At 42.7% G+C, this 17777-nt stretch overlaps 2 protein-coding genes across 7 annotated transcripts in view; one reads left to right on the top strand and one right to left on the bottom strand.

The window, feature by feature from the left end:
* Window positions 1-55: 55 nt before the first annotated feature.
* Window positions 56-5680, bottom strand: cep41 (centrosomal protein 41). 3 transcript variants are annotated; one of them, XM_035532288.1, is made up of 11 exons: window positions 5603-5680; window positions 4626-4689; window positions 4462-4509; window positions 3655-3716; window positions 3463-3529; window positions 3122-3263; window positions 2589-2758; window positions 2220-2287; window positions 2016-2130; window positions 1636-1851; window positions 56-1307 (listed from the first exon to the last, which is right to left on the bottom strand). In XM_035532288.1, exons 1-11 carry the CDS (start codon window positions 5639-5641, stop codon window positions 1192-1194), a joined length of 1107 nt encoding a protein of 368 aa, XP_035388181.1. In that variant the 5' UTR covers window positions 5642-5680; the 3' UTR covers window positions 56-1191. The 3 variants fall into 3 exon arrangements, with proteins under 3 accessions (XP_035388181.1, XP_026878060.2, XP_035388182.1); XM_027022259.2 differs by lacking the exon at window positions 5603-5680 and adding an exon at window positions 5093-5201; XM_035532289.1 differs by lacking the exon at window positions 5603-5680 and adding an exon at window positions 5329-5417 and having other exon boundaries at window positions 3655-4509.
* poc1b (POC1 centriolar protein B) overlaps window positions 5313-17777 on the top strand; it is a 25804-nt gene continuing 13339 nt past the window's right edge. The window contains exons 1-11 of one of the 4 annotated variants that reach the window (XM_027022256.2): window positions 5314-5649; window positions 5865-5960; window positions 6398-6482; window positions 6563-6734; window positions 6840-7019; window positions 7237-7344; window positions 7510-7625; window positions 7715-7848; window positions 7964-8032; window positions 8133-8285; window positions 8582-8659. In XM_027022256.2, coding sequence (XP_026878057.2) covers window positions 5946-5960; window positions 6398-6482; window positions 6563-6734; window positions 6840-7019; window positions 7237-7344; window positions 7510-7625; window positions 7715-7848; window positions 7964-8032; window positions 8133-8285; window positions 8582-8659 — 1110 coding nt within the window. In that variant the 5' untranslated portion in view covers window positions 5314-5649; window positions 5865-5945. The other 3 variants (XM_027022254.2, XM_027022255.2, XM_027022257.2) reach the window with 3 other exon arrangements.

The following is a 17777-nucleotide window of genomic DNA, read 5'->3' as shown; positions in this document are numbered from 1 at the left end:
TGATGAAATAGAAGCTTCAGGATTTCTACCTACACATGCAAGGAAACAATTCATGTACACTATAAAATGTTCCTTTATTCACCTTTAAATATACAAATCAATAAACCAGGTAGTTTCCATTCATAAACTTGTCACTGGTTATTCAAGCATTGGTCATTGTGAAAGATTAGTATAACTGACATCTATCAGTCAGTACTGAAGGAAATGAAAGTTTATCATCACACAGATACTGATAGATACGCACAGGTACACACTCATGTGTGCACTCTCTCTCACTCACTCACTCACACACAAACACGCTCACACACACAAACACGCACACATTACTTCACAGATTTTTCAGTGCACTTAAAAAATTTATAGTTACAGTAAATGCACTTCTTAGAATCTCCAAAAGCAATACTCAACAATGCTCAGTAACTTCTCTGGTGTATCATTCATATTTGCTTTTGTAACAAATGAGGTGCTCCGCGTAATATTTGACCAATTGATTTTGCTTCAGTCAGTCAAAGGCTATTCTTCATTATGCATTTATGAGGTATTGATTTCACTTTTACAACAGAGCTCCTAATGGACATCCATGTCAAACAATGGGATAAAAAAAGAAAAAAAAGAAAAAAAAACATTAAAAAAACCCACCCAGACAAACAAGGAGTACAGATGTGCTTGCAAGACTTGCTCTCAAATTGCACACCACATCAAGGCCTGTTAAAATAATTAACATGTGTAAGGAACACCATAAAGCCATTTCCAACCATACGGCATAACCACCCAATCAACAAGATAAAATAACTTACATAATACAAATCGGTATACTTTTCCTGGATTCAATATTAGTGAAATTAAATGGAGGATATGGACAAATGTTAAACTCATTTCATATTAGTTTGAGAGTGCCTCAGTAGAATACCCCTGGTGAGTTCAGATAAGCCCCCATCTGAGTGAGGATATACTCACAGCATTGTTTACAGGAAAAAAAGCCTGTCAATATTTAAAATACAACTATCCACTAAAAAGTTTCACTATGTGATGACTGAAATCATTCCTACAGCAAGTTCACAGAAAATAGCATAAAGACCAGTAGTACGTAAAGGCTAGATGCCCATCCTAATGTTTACAGGAATCCTGGGTTACCACACTATAGGGGCTTTATTTGGGTTGCAGTGTTGAAGATAAAGACAATGGTGGGGATTATTTCCAGGGCCGACTGCTCTGAGACCTAGCACTGTCTGAGCCACGTCTACTACGGTGGGCACTGGAAGCTTTAGAGAGGGCACGGCCTGTGGACATTCTGCTGCTCAGACGACCTGGACAAAGACAGAAACGTAACATCACTCCAATCAGCTATTGGGCAAGCAAACCTTTGATATTTCGCTGATACGTTTTCATATGTAAAACAAAAAATGTCAAAAGCAGCCAACATGCAACACTACTCAATATAAAACTTAACCCATTTAATATAGCATTAATGGCAAGCTCTCTCATTCCAAGTATGTAATTGAACATTTTATCGCTGCCTGCTGATGAGCAGCACAATGGCAAAAGAGAATATTTCAATGCAAGAAAACATACTGGTACACAGATTCAGCCTGCAACAGTGATACAATGACTTGATACATTGACTGGATTACTTACTGCCGGTCTCACTAGGTATGAGCACCTCTTCCAGGTAATGCTGGATCTTGCCAAGGTCTTCAGCGGTGAAACGCCATTTTCTTTCTGCTGGTTGTAGTGTCTGCTGTGACGTGGAATGCTTTTGACCTGAAGGCCCCGTTGGAGAGGGCAGACAGGAGATGGGAAAAGAGCCTGTCGTCATTCCTTCTGGAAACTTCTGTGCTATCACCTTTAGGCCTTACACAGTGCAAAAAAAACGAAAGAAGAGCATGAAAGCAGCACATTTGCTATGTGAGCAGGTGGCAGGTGTATGTGTGTGTGTATGTAAGAATGTAGTAGGGTGTTGGAGAGCAATTATTATCTGTTAGTTAAATAATAGCACTATCTCTGGAACCAAATACCTCCAGAGAGCATGAAGAGATTCTCAAAGCCCCTTTCGCACATGGTGGTAGCAGCCTGGCTGGCTATCCTCTCATCCTGGTCATACAAGATGATGATCTTTCCCAAGGCATTTTTCTGGGAAAGTGGTTCAAGATTTTTCCAAACACTGTACAATTAATTCAAATGAATGCCATAGTTTAGAAAACAGAAGAGTCAAAGGATACATAATGGAGCACCTCCTTGGTATAAGGATTCATTGTTCTGGATAGTGTTGCAACTGGATAACTGTGTGCTGTGAACAGAGACAGAGATAAATGCAAAATCACAATACCAATAAGAAGTTTAGATTTTAACCTTTAAAAAAAAAACCATTTAGATAAAAAAAACAAACTAAATGTTAAAATATATTTACCTAAATAGCTAGCAGTACCAAATTAGTCTAACTGTAGTGTCCAAATTATTAATTTATTTAGTCAACCCACATTTACTATACAGTTTAATTCAGAATTAATCTTTTAATTACTTAATGTTTCAGAGTTAAAGATGTTAACCATCTTTTATTCAGTATTCCTAAACTGCGGACCATTGCTTACCACTGATGATATGGCACTGATCATACAGGTCTCTGTCCCGGACGTCCAGCAGCAGGTAGGGGCAGTCCTGGTATGGGTGTCCTGCAGTCCCAGGGGGGCACACTGGAGTCGGCCTTTCTGTCTTCTGTCCGTTCTTATCCAAGTCCAGCTCTCCCACGCCACTGATCACACTGGTCAAGATGACAACCACTCTCACTTTCACCAATCTATAGGCAGTTGCCTGTGCTCCAGGCCAACGTAAGTGATATCACCCCGTTCAGCTCCTGCCTCCACCAAGTCACTGTGGAAGAGTGTACTTGCACTCCACCCCAGTCAGGTCGAATTAAACTCTGGGTCCTGACAAAGGGGCCTATCTGATTTAGGCTCTTTGTGGATGCATAATGGGAGGGGGCTGTTTGGGAGGACAAGATGCTCAGATACGCGGGGAGACTTCCAGGCTAGCCGGTCTGAAGGTATAAGGTTACAAGCACAGGATTGTGCATGTAAAGCGCATGTGTGAGCTTGTCAAAGCCAGGATAAAGGGCTCGGGCTACCTTTGAAGTGTGGACCTGGGGGAAAACGCAGCGTCGCCTGGCTCGTTGCTGTCCACAGATTTTAAAGGTTGAGGCGAGGGCTGGGGAGAGCCATTGGTCTGATCTGAGAGAGGTTCCATTTCTGGAGACTCAGAAATATCATCTGACACAAATAAGAAAACAAATAAAATATACACAAACAGTAAATTCCAAAGAAGAGTGTTAATACTGTTAAGAAGTAAAAAAATAAAAGTAAAATCTGACAGAAAATATTGTAAATACAAATATGATTAAATAACAATTACAGCAAAAATAGAAACAAACTAACAAATAAACCAAACCTATTTACTGCAAGAAGCTACCTTCAAGTCTAGGCATTTCATCCATTATGCTCTCATTCAGCTCTGATACTGAAGCAACTTGTATTACCTGATAAAAGACAAAGTCTTTAATCAGACACATTTACAGAGGACAATTTATTACCAAATGCACACACAAAAAAATACATCTGAAACAAAAGTTAAAACACCCATGTAAATATGCATTCACCTTACCAGTTGAGCAAATGTAGTCACTTTGAGCCTTTTAAAAAGCTCATCTTTTCTATATCTGTAATCTGAGAGAAAGTACATTAATAGTACAAAGGAAAAAAAAAAAGAAAGTGTCCTCACTACTACAAGGACCAAGGCACCTATACTTCAAGATGACAGGCTAAAAAGCATGGTAGTATCATTTTATGCATGTATTCCACAGAGCACATGAAAGCGCTCACCCTCACTAGGCATCAACTTTCTTGACATCAATCTCATCAACCAATATATCACACAGATTCAACCATCTATTATCTGTCTCCATACTGACCAAAATAAATAGCTGCAACCTGACTTAGTTTAGCACAGCTACCACTTAAGCACTAACAGACATACGGCGCACGTCTCCTTTTAACACTGGCCGGCATTCCAAAGGCCAACCTCACCATCTATCCTGTTCACGAGCAAACACTGATGCTGCTGCACAGAATTACATTGCCTCAGACCTGACAGAGGAATGATTGTAAACTACAGTACAATCAGTATCCTCTGCTTGTTCAGTCAAACCAGGGAATGAGGGTTGCTGCAAACAAAGTGCCCATTGTTTTGGAAAAACCCAGGTTATCAGGCCAGACAATATCAGTAGGACAGAGTTTCTCTTATTTGCCATGCTTAAAAGACAAAAACAAAATAAAGTACCTGCTGAAATGCCAGTAGGAACTAATGGCTATGACATTAATTGCATCACCTTAATATCAAACAAAATCGCACTGGAAACTGTATTTGCGGAGAGGAAAGCATTACAAAACTGATCCACCGAACAAAACTTACTTTTCTTTATCTCCTCCAACCTTTCAATGTATTTCGTCATGCTGCAACCTATAAAACATTTATCATTCATTTTTCAAGATGATTTGCACACCACATATTAGATGAAGTGACTCCTTCACTATGCACGTATGATCATTTCAAAAGAATAAAATCAAGAATCTTACCCGTATCAAGCCTTGTTTTGACATGTTGATATTTGGGGTTTTGGGGGATTCTCCTTTTCAAATACTGGAAAAAACGCAGTTATTTCAAACATGAGACAAGCAGTATTTTAAGTAATATCTAGCCTGATCATCATGTTTGAAGGACCAGAAATCGCTGTTAGCTATCATATGAGCGAGAGAAAAGCCAAGGCTCTGTCCGTCATTTGGTAGCTACCCTTAGGAGTAATGTGCTAAGTTTTCCAAGTAATCATCCAGCATTTAAGGGGACGTTTGTCCTGGTGATGCAGAAATTGTGAACCATGGTGTCAAATAACCCGAGCAACGCAAGCGCCAGCTTCAGTTACGCTAGCTAACCTGTTTAGATAGATAGAAAGCCAAGTTAACCTAACGCCATCTCCTCTTTAAACGTATTTCTCTATCAGAAGCTGCTCCGATAAATAAGTGCAGAACAGAAAGGAATGTCTGACCTCTTTATCTCCAATAATCCGTTTATTTGACATCTTATAGCTAACTATATATGTAGCTATGTAGGTTAGTATAGCTACCGTTAGCTTCCAAAATCAAAACACTACAAGCCTTGCCTTCTTGAACAAGGCTGTAGCTGATTGGATAAGCAGGTGCATGGCTCAATCAAAAAAGCTGTTTAAAAGACATTTTTTCCCACTACCGTTTGGCGCTGTTGCTAAGCAGCAGCATCGCGTACCGTAGCAGTCTGCAACGAGCTTTCCTTGAATTATGTAGCCAGCTTGATCTAGTTAGTTAACGATAAGTAGCGTTACCCCTCTGAATGAAAGATGTTAGCAGTTTAATGTTAGCTAAAGAACATACGTATTTTCTTTAAATATAATAAGAATCGATTGTTTTGGTTGTCAGCTCTTGGAACCTTTTCATAAAATTGGCTAGCCACAAGATTTTCTATTTTTCTGGCTAACGTTGCTAACCCCAGGTCGTTTGAAGACCACTCGGATCCAACATGCCTGCTGTCGTGCATAATGTTGATTCAGCCTCGATTTCATGCGGCCTTGTGAGCAGTCAACACTTTTGTGTAATAATGGCGGTTGTTGATTAACTAGCTACATGCATTAACAGCTAAGCTAACTAAAGTAACAGAATCGACCTCTCGAGGCTCGACTACTTTAGACTACCTAGCTACGGAAAATCAAATTTCGCCTTGTTTAACCGATATGAAATGTCTAGGCGGCTGTTTTAAAATTAACAGATTCTGTTTGCTTCCTCCAGAAAAAAAACTGCAAGTTTGCAAGAAATTTTAGACGTGTCAAAACTTGCGTCTAGATAACGCTAGATAGCTAGTTTAATAAAATGGCATCTGTTTTGGTAAGTAGGCACTTAACGTTACTTAGCCTATCCAATTAGCTACATAGATAGCTATCTTAGCTAACTAATACTTGTATTGCTAGCTAACTAGCTATACATTTCTAACCTAGGTAGTTAACTTGGTAGGTATCAAATTCGTGGTGGAAACGTATAACTTAGCTTATAACTGGGAAGCAACTATCTATCAAATGAAAACCAAGTGAGTAACAACCTATCTAGCTAGTTTTATGGATTTAACTGTTTTAACTAGTACTATAGGCTAACGCAAGCTAATTGGCTTAGTTACTTAAATAGCTACTACCCCCGCCCCCCCAGTGTTGGCTAGCTATCTTGTTGACCATTTGAAATTGAAGAATGTTGTCTAAGACTGCAAATACACAAATTCTATGCTTTTTATATGAGATCATTATCACAAAAATAAATTCTTATCATTTCAGGAGGACCCCACCCTTGAGAGGCATTTTAGAGGTCACAAAGATGCTGTCACATGTGCAGATTTTAGTCCTAACAATAAACAGTTGGGTATGTATGCAAAATATATTACTGATGTTATATTCCCATTCTTCTCTGCACCATTTAATTATGATGGACCATTTTCTCAGCCACTGGATCCAATGACAAGAATCTAATGATCTGGAACCTCAACCCAAAAGCCAGAGCTTTCAGATTTATGGGACATAATGATCTCATAACTGCCGTCCAGTTCTCACCGTCTGGTCACCTGGTGGCTTCCTCCTCCAGGGACAAGACCGTGCGTCTGTGGACGCCAAACATGTGAGTAAGAATATTCCAGGGCTCACATCTGTATTTGTTTTAATGGCTGGGAACTTAGTTTAATATTTCATAAGTGTCTGATGGATATTTGTTGTCGCATGTCAGCAAGGGAGAGTCAGTTGCGTTCAAAGCGCACACAGCCACAGTACGTAGCGTGAGCTTCTCCAGTGACGGCCAGAGACTAGTCACAGCCTCGGATGACAAGTCATTGAAGGTTTGGAGTGTGCATCGACAGAAATTCATCTACTCCCTAAACCAGCACACCAACTGGGTTCGCTGTGCAAGGTATTTAACTGTTGTTTCTGTTTTTGAGTGTGGCCTTGTCAAATGTAAAATAGGATAATGTTTGTGATTGCATTGTTCACATTCACAATTACAGGATTACCTCTAGACCTTAAACCTAAGGAAAATAAAAATGACTGCAAATACTGTACCCTAATAGACCAATGGTATACATACAAAAGCTGTTGCAGTGTTCTCACTGGCAATGTTTGTGTCTCAGGTTTTCACCTGATGGACGGTTGGTGGCGTCCTGTGGGGACGATAGGACGGTTCGGCTGTGGGACACTTCTACGCGCCAGTGCATCAACACCTTTACCGACTATGGCGGGTGAAGTCTCCTTTTCCTTCTGTTTGTCTTTAGCTGTATACCTGAGAAGAAGAAATTTATGCTCAATGAGTTAAATAACACCTTTACATGTTTTATTCTTTCTTTCTGTCCCCATGTCTCACCCTAAATATTTGGCTTCATATTGTGCCTCATTTTTATGCTTAGGCCAGCAACTTTTGTGGACTTTAATAGCAGTGGTACATGCATTGCATCATCGGGAGCTGACAACACACTGAAACTATGGGACATTAGAACCAACAAGCTTATACAACATTACCAAGGTAATTGATATTCTTTCATATTTGTTTACTGCTAAATTAAGGACTTTACAGATTAGAACATTTATTCACCCTACTGTCCTTTGAAACAGTCCATAGTGCAGGAGTCAACTGTTTTTCCTTCCACCCATCGGGGAACTACTTGATCAGTGGCTCTAACGACAGCACAGTGAAGATCCTGGATCTGCTGGAGGGAAGACTTATTTATACGCTTCATGGCCACAAGGTGGAATGCTTGGATCTCTCTGTGATTGCATCATTTGTTATTCACTTTTACTGGTATTGCCATCATGCCATGCTAAATGGAGCAAGCCACCTCAACCGCTTCTCTGTGCTCACAGGGTCCGGTTCTGACAGTGGCCTTCTCTCGACAAGGTGATTTTTTTGCCTCTGGCGGAGCTGACTCACAGGTGCAGAGTAGTGGAGCAGGGGCTCAGATGGGTTTTTACTAGATATTGTAAATGAGAGTTTGTTTCTGACCCCTAGTGTTTGGGGATGCCTGATTCTTAGGTTCTGATGTGGAAGACCAACTTTGATGCACTAAACTACAGGGAAATGTTAAGTCAACACAGCAAGCGAGTGTCCCCAGACCCCCCCCCACACCTGATGGACATCTATCCCAGATCTCCGCATGTCCACCTCTCCCAGAATGGACCTATTGAGGTTAGTACTCAGCCGCACGCAGTACAACTCGCATCATTCAGACAACAAATAACTGTAATACATAAACAGTTATTTGATGTTTTGTATAGGTAAATGGGTTGTTTATTGACTAGCATTACTAGTCAATTCAGCATGAACAGAACATCCAATCCCCAATCATTCCATTGGCACAAAATGACAGACTAGTGACCTGTGCAGAAGAGTTTATTGTTGAAATGCACTGGTCAACTGCATATGTTTTAAAATGAGAGCTGGTGTGTAGTTTGCATATCAACCTCCATACATGTGTCTCTCAGGTTAACCCTGTTGTTGCCGACACCCTGTCTGCTGATCCTTGTGTGGTGGAGGTGGGAGAGCGCCCTTTCTCCATGGCGGTAAGATTGGATCTCCTAAAGCTACAACTCTTCCAGTGTCTTTGGAAAATCAGTCCTGAGTCTGGGTGCATGCACTGAATGTAGTTACCTATGCAAATAGGGTGAAACTGAGTCATGACATCACCTGCATGACTATCTGTATGGCCATTTTAAACAGAGGTGAGTGACATTTATTCAAGGGGGAGAGCAAAAGTCCTTAAAAGGATCCTTCAGAAAGACACAAAACAGGAAGAGCAGTGATGAGCACTCTGCAGGAAATGTTCATCAAACTACAAAATACAGCCCTAAATTTGAGGATGAAACTTGGAAAAATGTTTAACTCTATTATGAATCAAATGTCTAAAATGCTGAACTTTCCTTTTACGGATGTCACTGAGCCCAAAACATTATAATAAGCGCATGTCCTGTCTGTTGTTAAACCAAGTTACAGCTGAACTCAAGTCTGCAAAAGCTACGGTTTGAACTAAAAGAAATGAATTAATGCAGTTACTGCATTACTGATTTGCTTTGCTCCCTTTTGTTTCTCTGTCTTACATTTAAAGTTTTTGAGGCTCACATTATATAAAAACCTACAATGTGTTTACACTTGCATGAAGAGAGTGTTGAGGGCACTGTGATGGAGGGATGAAATACGTCCACCAGGGGGGGATGTAGGCCTTATATTGTGTGAGATGCAGGAGGGGAATGTAGACGTACGTTATTCTGCCACCTGGTGGCCATAGCTGAACATGACGCTCATGGTAGTTATTACCTCACCCTCAAAAAGCAAAATCTTGCTATATAATAAATGGGCAGTGCAGTTGAACTGCAGAATTACACTTCTGATTTATGCGGTGTGCAGTCAGTTTTGGGGAATTTGCTCAAAGGCAGTATGGATGCATGCGCATGTGGTAGATCTGTTCAAATGTAGTAATTCACACTATGCAATCATGTGGCACAGAGCTAAATCTTTCTCTCTGTCTGCCTCTCTGGGTCTCCTTCAGTCTCTTATCTCCTCCTCTCCCATGCTAACGTTTTCTCTGTCTACATGCTCAGGCATGAAGGCAGTCCCCGAGTCCGGACAAACGCACGCACGCACGCACGTGCTCTTTGTTGTGTTTTGTGGTGACCTTGCTTTGCCACTGGAGGTGATCTTTTTTTGTGCTTGCCCACTCTGCCTTTTCATTTCAGTACTTCAGGGAACTGTAGACAGAGCACAGACTTTCCTGCTTAAGCATAGGCAGTGCCAAGTGGTTTTCATGTAGATCAGAGTACCCTCGTGGTCCTGAGTTGTCAGGCTGACTTTACAGCGGAACCTTGAGCTTTCTGGTTATCCAACAGTCCCCAGGTGAGAGTTGTGGCCCTCTGCAGTCCTGCGTGTGTGTGTGTGGTCACAGAAAAGGAAGCAGGCAGTAGGGTGAAGTCTGACACCGGCCACCTTTTCTGTATGACACTTCCTGCCATCGCTTCCTATTTCAATGACTCTACCAGGACTTTCCTTTTGGTTCCTTTGTGTGTGAGAGAGCCAGCCCATGGGCCAATGTGTGTGAGCGTGTGTGAGCGTGTGTGAGCGTGTGTGAGCGTGTGTGAGCGTGTGTGAGCGTGTGTGAGCGAGTGTGTGTGCATGCAAAGATGCTGTCCTCGGCCTTCTGAGTGAAGCACTCCCTGGTGCATTTGCGCTTAAGCGCTCCTTTGCCTTCACAGCGTTAGCAGGCCCCATTGCTTCTGAATGGCTGCTCGGAGCACATCAGCCCATTGATGAAAGCAAACTGCCACTGCTTCACAGAGCTTTCACGTCCTCCCTACATCCTCACTGTTTCACTGGGTTCTTAATACACTATAACTCCCAATTGTTGTATTCTTTTAAGAAATAAGATAACTATGATAAATACACATATTCATCAATGAAACACAGGTGTGTGTAGTGCCTTTATCTTGCAAGCTACAGCTGTTTACGAATGATACCTTTTGAAGATGATCCGTCTGAGAACCCTAACTGGATGTGTGTACGTGTGCGTTCGTGTGTTACCTGCTTGGGTATCGTGTTGCCAGAGGTGGTGTGTTTCCCTGACGCGCAGGAAGCGAGCATCGAGTCTCTTCCTGTGGCGTAAAGATCAGGGGATAGGGTGGCCTGGAGGATGCCAGCCTTAAGTGCTGCCGTCGGCTCCGGTGACGAGACGTGACGGTAGGAAGTGGCTAAAGATAGAGGCGTCTGGGGGAAGGCTCCCTTTCCGCAGGGAGAGCACAGAGAAAGATCGCCTTACAGGGAGAGGAGAGCCACAGTGTCCCTCACGCTTCCCGGCAGCCAAAAGGGGGCGGTTATTGATTTGAGAGGAGTCGTGAGAGAGGATGCTCACGAAAGATGAGATGTACACATTTCGTGTTTGTGTAGTTGGGTGACATGTATTTGACCTCCAGTGGTAGACGGACAGTTGAGTGACTGGCTGGTTATATGATTTTGAGGTTGACTTTATCTGTGGCTGTTAGACAGTGGGTTTTTCTAGAAACTACCGTTTTTGGTGGATCTCATCTGTAGGAGAGGATCCTGTGAGAAAGAGACCACTGTTCATTTCTAGTCATTAAAAGTCATAAACCTTGGTCTGACATGCTAATCTGGTGTATAAAATCATAAACGTTCTTGATAATTTGTGAATAACAGCTCATTTTTACATGATTGTTGTTTCTTCCTTACATACATTTTAATGTCTATAGCATATATAATTTTATATTGACACAAGTTGATAATTATATAAACGTTTAAATTCTTTTGTGTATGTTAAACATGAAATATACATGCTAGATCTATACCACATATACAGTACATACAAAGCAAATATGACATTTGTGTTTCTTATAAGCTTTTGCACTTGTTCATGTCTGTTACAGTACAGTTCTGAATTTTCAGTTTTGTGACACAATGCATTGGTGCACTCGATTTGTTTTTGAACGCCCCCACCCCCCACATCAGAGGACCATTGAGACGTTGTTGGGCTTGATTTATATCTTATATCTGACCCACAAAAGAGGGAGGGATATCCACAAACTTTCAAACAAAAAATATAAAAGAAAGAAAAGATATGAGTGGAAAAAGAGAAGTGGAGGAAGAGGGAGGAAATGGTGGACAAAGAAGGTCAGATATTGGGAGAATTTCCAATAAGACAATTATAATTATGGTACTTTTTTTTAAAAAAAATTTATTTTTTTTTAATAGTTGACATGATTGTGTATATGTAGAGACCTGTGTGTTTTGCGGGGGTTGCGCATGTGACGATGGAGACCACAAAAAGAAGTAGATTGTCTGTGTGGGTGTTGAGTAGTATGACTCAGAATAAATCTGTGTTTCATTTAATGCTGATTTTTTTTTTTGGGATTGTTGCTGGAAATGGTTGATGAAAGATGTCCAATTTGGATCAAATGCAGTACTTTTGGTTTGGATGGAAGCAGTTATTTTTTCCATAGATGTATAGTTGTTTTTGTTTGTACAGTAGATTTATTTGCAGCATGTGTCTAGTCCTGTATGATTATTAGGAAGCTGTAGGTGTTTGAGTGAGGGGAAACGTGTTAAGTATGTGTTATGGTTATATAATGGCGGTCCGCTGCTATATTTCTGTTGTGTTATCACAGCCTGACTGTTGTTGAGTGCTTTTGTTATGACAGTGGGCGGCATGTGGACTAGTGTTCTGATGACCTGTAGGCCCCCCCACTGTTTCCTGTAAGTGCAGACAGACTGAAGAAAGGCTGAAATGGAAAGACCTCTTGTGGTCTCCTGGGTGCCAGCTAATCCACGTGTTGTTCCTGGGAACCGTGATGGGTCTCTGCCCGCTGCTGTGCTATATTCATCCCCTGCCATTCACTTTTCTCCACAACTTGTATAGCCTGTATAGCACAGCTCCAGAGAGCACGCTAACAAGAGGTTCACTCATTGCTTATTCACCATGCCAATACGCAATCGCACGCACACACCATTTTAAAGGGCACACTGTCTGCCTGATTTTCTGAACCCTGCCTAAGAGATGTAACCAAGCGTTTTATGTTCCACTAGTTTAAAATGTAATTGTTGGAGAAGGTGGGTGGTATTCCCTGTTCCCCTGAATAGTAATTTTGCTCCCTTCAGCAAACCTGAAGACTGAGCACACTAACACCACCTCCCCACGCAGTGAGGGCAGAAGTGTCACTTGTGTCACCAGTGGGCTAGTCTGTCTGCTTTAGACATCACAATGTCCCCGAAAGAAAGGAAAACTGCTGGCATTCCGCCCACCAGTCAGTTAGGTTGTGCTCTCTGCATGGAATACTCCCATTCTGTTCCCTTACTGAACATCGCTAACCCACATGTGAATCGGAGTTAAATGTAAATGAACTGCAAGTCATTCGTTTCCATCCTGTCTTCATTCCTTTCTCACACCGACATGTGTCTCCTTTTCACTTTTCACTCGCCTTTTACTTTTTCTCCCGAGCACGTTGTCCCTCCCGGGGCTGTGCGTTCCTGTCTCCCTTCTGTCTGTTATTCACTGGGATTTCACCTTCTCCAGAAAGCCTCTAACACATTTCAGCCAGGGCTGCTTGCGAGGAATCCAGGAGCCTTGTGCTCGAGCACAGGCTCCCCGCTAACCCTGGGCCTCTTCTGTAGTATCTGGCAGATCCTGTCTCCGTCGCCGTGATAACAGTGGAGCAGGACGGCCGTCTTATCTGAATCAGGATGAGGTCTGTTTGCCTTCTCCTCGGTACCTATCCCACCCCCGCTGTGTTCTTTTGACTCTTTATGTGAGAGCCCTCTCAAGGGTGTACGGTGGCCCAGGGAGGCCACTGCTGAAAATACACTGACGGTCCATCGACGATGATTCTAAAAAAAAAAAAAAAAAGCAGCGCGGTGCTATTGCAGGTCACAGGGACACCGCAAAGGCGAATAATGAGCACTTCACTTGCCCGCCTGCCCTTCAATGCCCTTTCTCTGCAGATACAGGGTCTCTCAAATGATAAGGTAAATGACAGACTACCTCACATCTGACATTTATTTGCCTGAAAGACCCTAGATGGATTGTGAGAGAGTATCTCCTATGCCATTGCCATAAGCTCTCCTGCTGTGGGTGAATTAGTATGCTAGTTAGTAGCTGCTTAGTAGATGGCCAGAGTTTCGAGGGCATGGATACTAGATGTGACATGTTAAAATGGCTGCCAGCTCTCTGCTTGATTCCTTTTATCTGTTAATGCCTCACAGTTGGTATATTTCCACATGTCAACACAGGAAGACAATTTCAACAAAATCACAAAGCAATGACCAAGTTAGATGCTGTAACTACCTTGGTTAGCTAGTTATTCTGCTGTAGCTGACCATAAGAGTTTGGACCTTCACTGAGTGAATGCCTCCAGTGACCTTTGAAAGAATGACTTGCTTCGTGGCCAAAAGAGGGTACAATAAAAGCCACTGTTGTTGTGTTTATAAGGAAGAAGCCATGATGTTTATATCCAACATTTACACATCTTAAAGTTTCTCTCCAAGAGGTATTGAAATCCTGCACTTTAATCCAGATAATAAATGTAAGTGGTTTGCGTGTGTGCAGTTCTGTCTCGGTTTGCCTGTGTTCCAGCACCTGCCCCTCTGTGCGTGCTCTTCGACACAGGCACCGCGGCCTCCTGCACCATGTCAGCGCCTCTGGGATTAACACGGGGTCATCCCTCCATGACCTCGCTGCTCGAATGGAAACAGTGTACCAATTTGATTTACTTCCTGCTTTAACCCCGCTCCCCCCATCCTCTCTCACCTGTGGGTTCTATTTTAAGCACCACACGAATGCAGGTCGGAAGCTGGCCCTAGCGATCTGTGCGGGGAAGGGCCGTCAAAACCCGTTCTCCAGCCAGGAACAGACGACCGTGTTCATGTCGAGCAGCGATGTTTTACAGGAGAACGAGACGACCCAACATGCTCTTGTTCAGCTTCCTCGTGTTTGCTGACCGTGTTTTTTTTGTTTTTTTTGTTTTTTTTGTTTTTTGCTGAGGTGTGGAGAGGTGCGATTGGGAGCTGCGGCCGGGATGGCTTTCTGGAGCGCAGGCGGGAGGCCTTTAGGAAGTGGGCTCTGAGGCTTCTAAGTGGGAGGAAGCGGAACGCTGGGGATGATTTAAATGTTGTTGTTTTTTGCCCTCTGGAGAGGAAAGTGTAGGGGGATTTACAGGGAAAAGGGTTGTAAAACAAATCTGCTTCCTCTGAGATGGAGCTCAGGGTCTGGAGGTCATGGGCTCCGGAGGTGGGTCTGAAATCCAACACTAGCTGGGGTCGGGAGGCAAGCCGCATCCTAATCCCACCTGTTAGGAAGTCATTCATATCTATTCCTGCTCCTCCCCCTCCCCAGCCACCACTGCTCCTCCTTCCTGTTCCGTGCTTCTGCCTTTCAAAACGAAATTCTTCTGTTTGGTTGTTTTTTTTGTTTTTTTGTTTTTGTCTTCTGGTGCTTTCTCGTATGTTTTCTTTATACACAAGATAATTCAATTGTCCATTTGTTTTGTGTTCTGAGTTTCGGGTCTTGTTCCTTGGCCCTAGCAGCACTTTTATTTTTATTATCCTTGCTTTGTGCCCTTCTTTCCTTCAAATCTTTTATCCAGCCACCTCCCCAGTTTATGCTTAACTGCAACAATCATCCATAAAATTCCAGTGGCATGTCTTCTCTTCTTTTACCTCCAGCTGGTCATGGGGGCTCACAGTGAAGCATTTAGGGAATGCCCATGACCCTGTGAACCTCCATACCCCCATATCCCATAATGCCTAAATCCCCTCCCCCTCCTGTCGCTGGCTCAGGGCTGTGCCGGCTGCCCGGCGCCTCCCTGACAGCCAGCCCATGCCCCGCAGGCTTAGCCCTGCATGAAAAGTTGCCGTCCTCTCCCGCCTCTCGGAGGGGTATTAAGCGCAGCGCTCCCCCCCCCCCCCCCCCCCCCCCCCCCCCAAAAAAAGGTTAAACCTTTAAGTTGAAGGCCGGGAGGAGGCGGTGAGCGGTGAGGGGAAGCAGAGCTTGGCTTAAGAACACTTAACCATCAGGCTCAACATTCCTCACTGGCCTGCCGCATGGGAGCAGGAGAGAGGGTTTGCGCCACCGTGCTACCCACGTCTATCTCTGACACCCTCCAAATGGGCACCGAGGTCACAGCTGCCCTGGAGTTATCAAAAAAGGGCAAGATGGGACGGTTAACTTCACACAATTATTTTATCACTTCAATCACTGTGCTGTTAACAATCTCTTCTAACATACAGAATTGTTTTTTAAATAAATTCTTATTTTGAAAATTTTCATTTCATACACATTTATGCTTTAAGATTTAATTTTAAAAAAATCTAATCAAATACTCAAAACAGGGATGATTGTGCAGTGATTATCTCGTAGAGTGGGTAAGATGTTTGTATTCTCAATGTTCCACGGTGCTTACTATGCATCGTAGGTTCCCACAGCAATTTTCCCATTCAACTGGTTATTGCTTCAGGTTCAAAAGCAGATTATCAGGTATTGCGTGGTGTTTATCTGAAGTTAATTCCTTTACAGTGTTCGTCTTGATTTTTCCTCCTTGTGAATTCATTGTTGCTTCTTGGTTTCACAAACCACTGAGGACCAAGTTATTTGATTTGGCCCCATTGTTTAGCTGGTTTGAAGGTAATCTGCACTTCCAAAGGAGGCTTAACCATGGTGTTTGGGGAATGTCACTAAAGGCACTCAGAGGGTGGTAAAGTTTACTGTTGTTCTGTTGTATAGGAAGAGATTAGCGTTAGCCTTCTAATCTAGTCAGGCTTTTAAATTTAGCTTTCAGGCTTGTGTGCGAGCTGCATTTTCTGTTGTATGACAGCAGATCCATGTTGAACTGTCTGCTGAAACCCAAAGCTTTTGGGCCTTGTGACTAGAGTGAGAATTTGTAAGTGGTGTTAGTTTGTACAGGGAGCGGTGACTGCCCTCTAGCAGGTGATGGATTTGCAGCCTGTGAGAGTTCCCTCCTGTCAGGAAGGAAGCCTGTCCATCATTAGCACACAACTGAGAGAAACTTCTGGAGGCTGAGAACTGAACTGGGCTCAGTGGCTGTCTCTGTGCCCTTGCTTAGCCCGAAGGCAGAAGCTCTCTCGTTAACATGCTCATGCCACTGCAGACATTGGAGTACCAATTCCAAGTTCTTCCTTTTTTTTTTTTTCTTTCTTTCTTTCTTTCTTTCTTTGGAGTGCTGAAGTTTTCTCCTGTGGGTGTGGGTGTTGGGGTTCAGTGGGACGGAAGGTTGGCTGTGCCCCGGGTCGCATCTCTGACCCGCTTCATGCCAGTTACCAATACTGATTAGCAAACTCTAAGCCTTACCGTACACAGAGGATCGTTCATTCTCTCTCTCTCACCCCCCACCTGCTCTTGCTGCTCAGTCAGACATCTCTCTTTCCTTCATGGCTCTTTGACTGTTAAGCTCTCACTTTTTTTCTTCTTCTTCTTCTTCTATTCAAAGCTTTGGAGCTGCCAACCTACATTCAGGTTCGAAAGCAGGAAACGTGCCAATTCTGTTGGAGAAAATAGTTTGCTTGAGGTTAGCATGAATCACATTTCTTGCTACATCTGAATGAAGCTCAACCCTGCAGAACCGTCAGTTGTGTAATGTGGTTGACTAACCAAGCATTTTAATACATTTAACATTTAGTGTTTCAGGAAATGAATTTAATGCAGTAACTAGTTTTAGAGTTTTGGGTTAAATAAATTAATTTAATAATTATGTTTTGTTTAATGAGTTTGTTGACCTGAGTTTACTCATGATTACTTTGTTTGCATTTCATGATTTAAAGACATGATTTTAAAATGGGGGGGGGGGGGGTTTCTATTACCATGATCTCATTGCTGCTGTTTCTACTGGGTATTTTTAGAAGCCCTGGTTGTCTCTTATGGGTATAGGCTCTATACTGTAAAGGCCAGTGATTGAAAAGCAATGCTGACCTTTTCTGTACTCGAGCTCCACATTTATAGTTTATTTCCACACTGGCTCTTGTGAGGGCATCAGCACACTTAACAAGCACTCCAGTGATGTCCCCTAATTCTGCATTAATCAGTCAGATTAACCCAAATCTAGTTAAAGAATCTATATTCCTTCTGATGCCTTGTAGTGTTCTGTGATGCAGTTTTGTTTATTTGGGCTTCTGAGA

This window comes from Electrophorus electricus, chromosome 12, assembly GCF_013358815.1.
Source record: "Electrophorus electricus isolate fEleEle1 chromosome 12, fEleEle1.pri, whole genome shotgun sequence".
Lineage (NCBI taxonomy): Eukaryota > Metazoa > Chordata > Actinopteri > Gymnotiformes > Gymnotidae > Electrophorus > Electrophorus electricus.
Note: the sequence above shows the minus strand (reverse complement) of the source record. Positions and strands in the feature narration are given on the sequence as shown.

Bases quoted from the DNA above. Each gene is read 5' to 3' on its own strand.
- cep41 (XM_035532288.1), bottom strand. From the start codon at position 5,641: ATGAAATCGAGGCTGAATCAACATTATGCACGACAGCAG. The intron at 3,717-4,461 runs GTAAGTTTTGTT...ACTTTCTCTCAG, and splicing joins GTTGGAGGAGATAAAGAAAA to ATTACAGATATAGAAAAGAT. The intron at 2,288-2,588 runs GTAAGCAATGGT...CTCTGTTCACAG, and splicing joins TCAGTGCCATATCATCAGTG to CACACAGTTATCCAGTTGCA.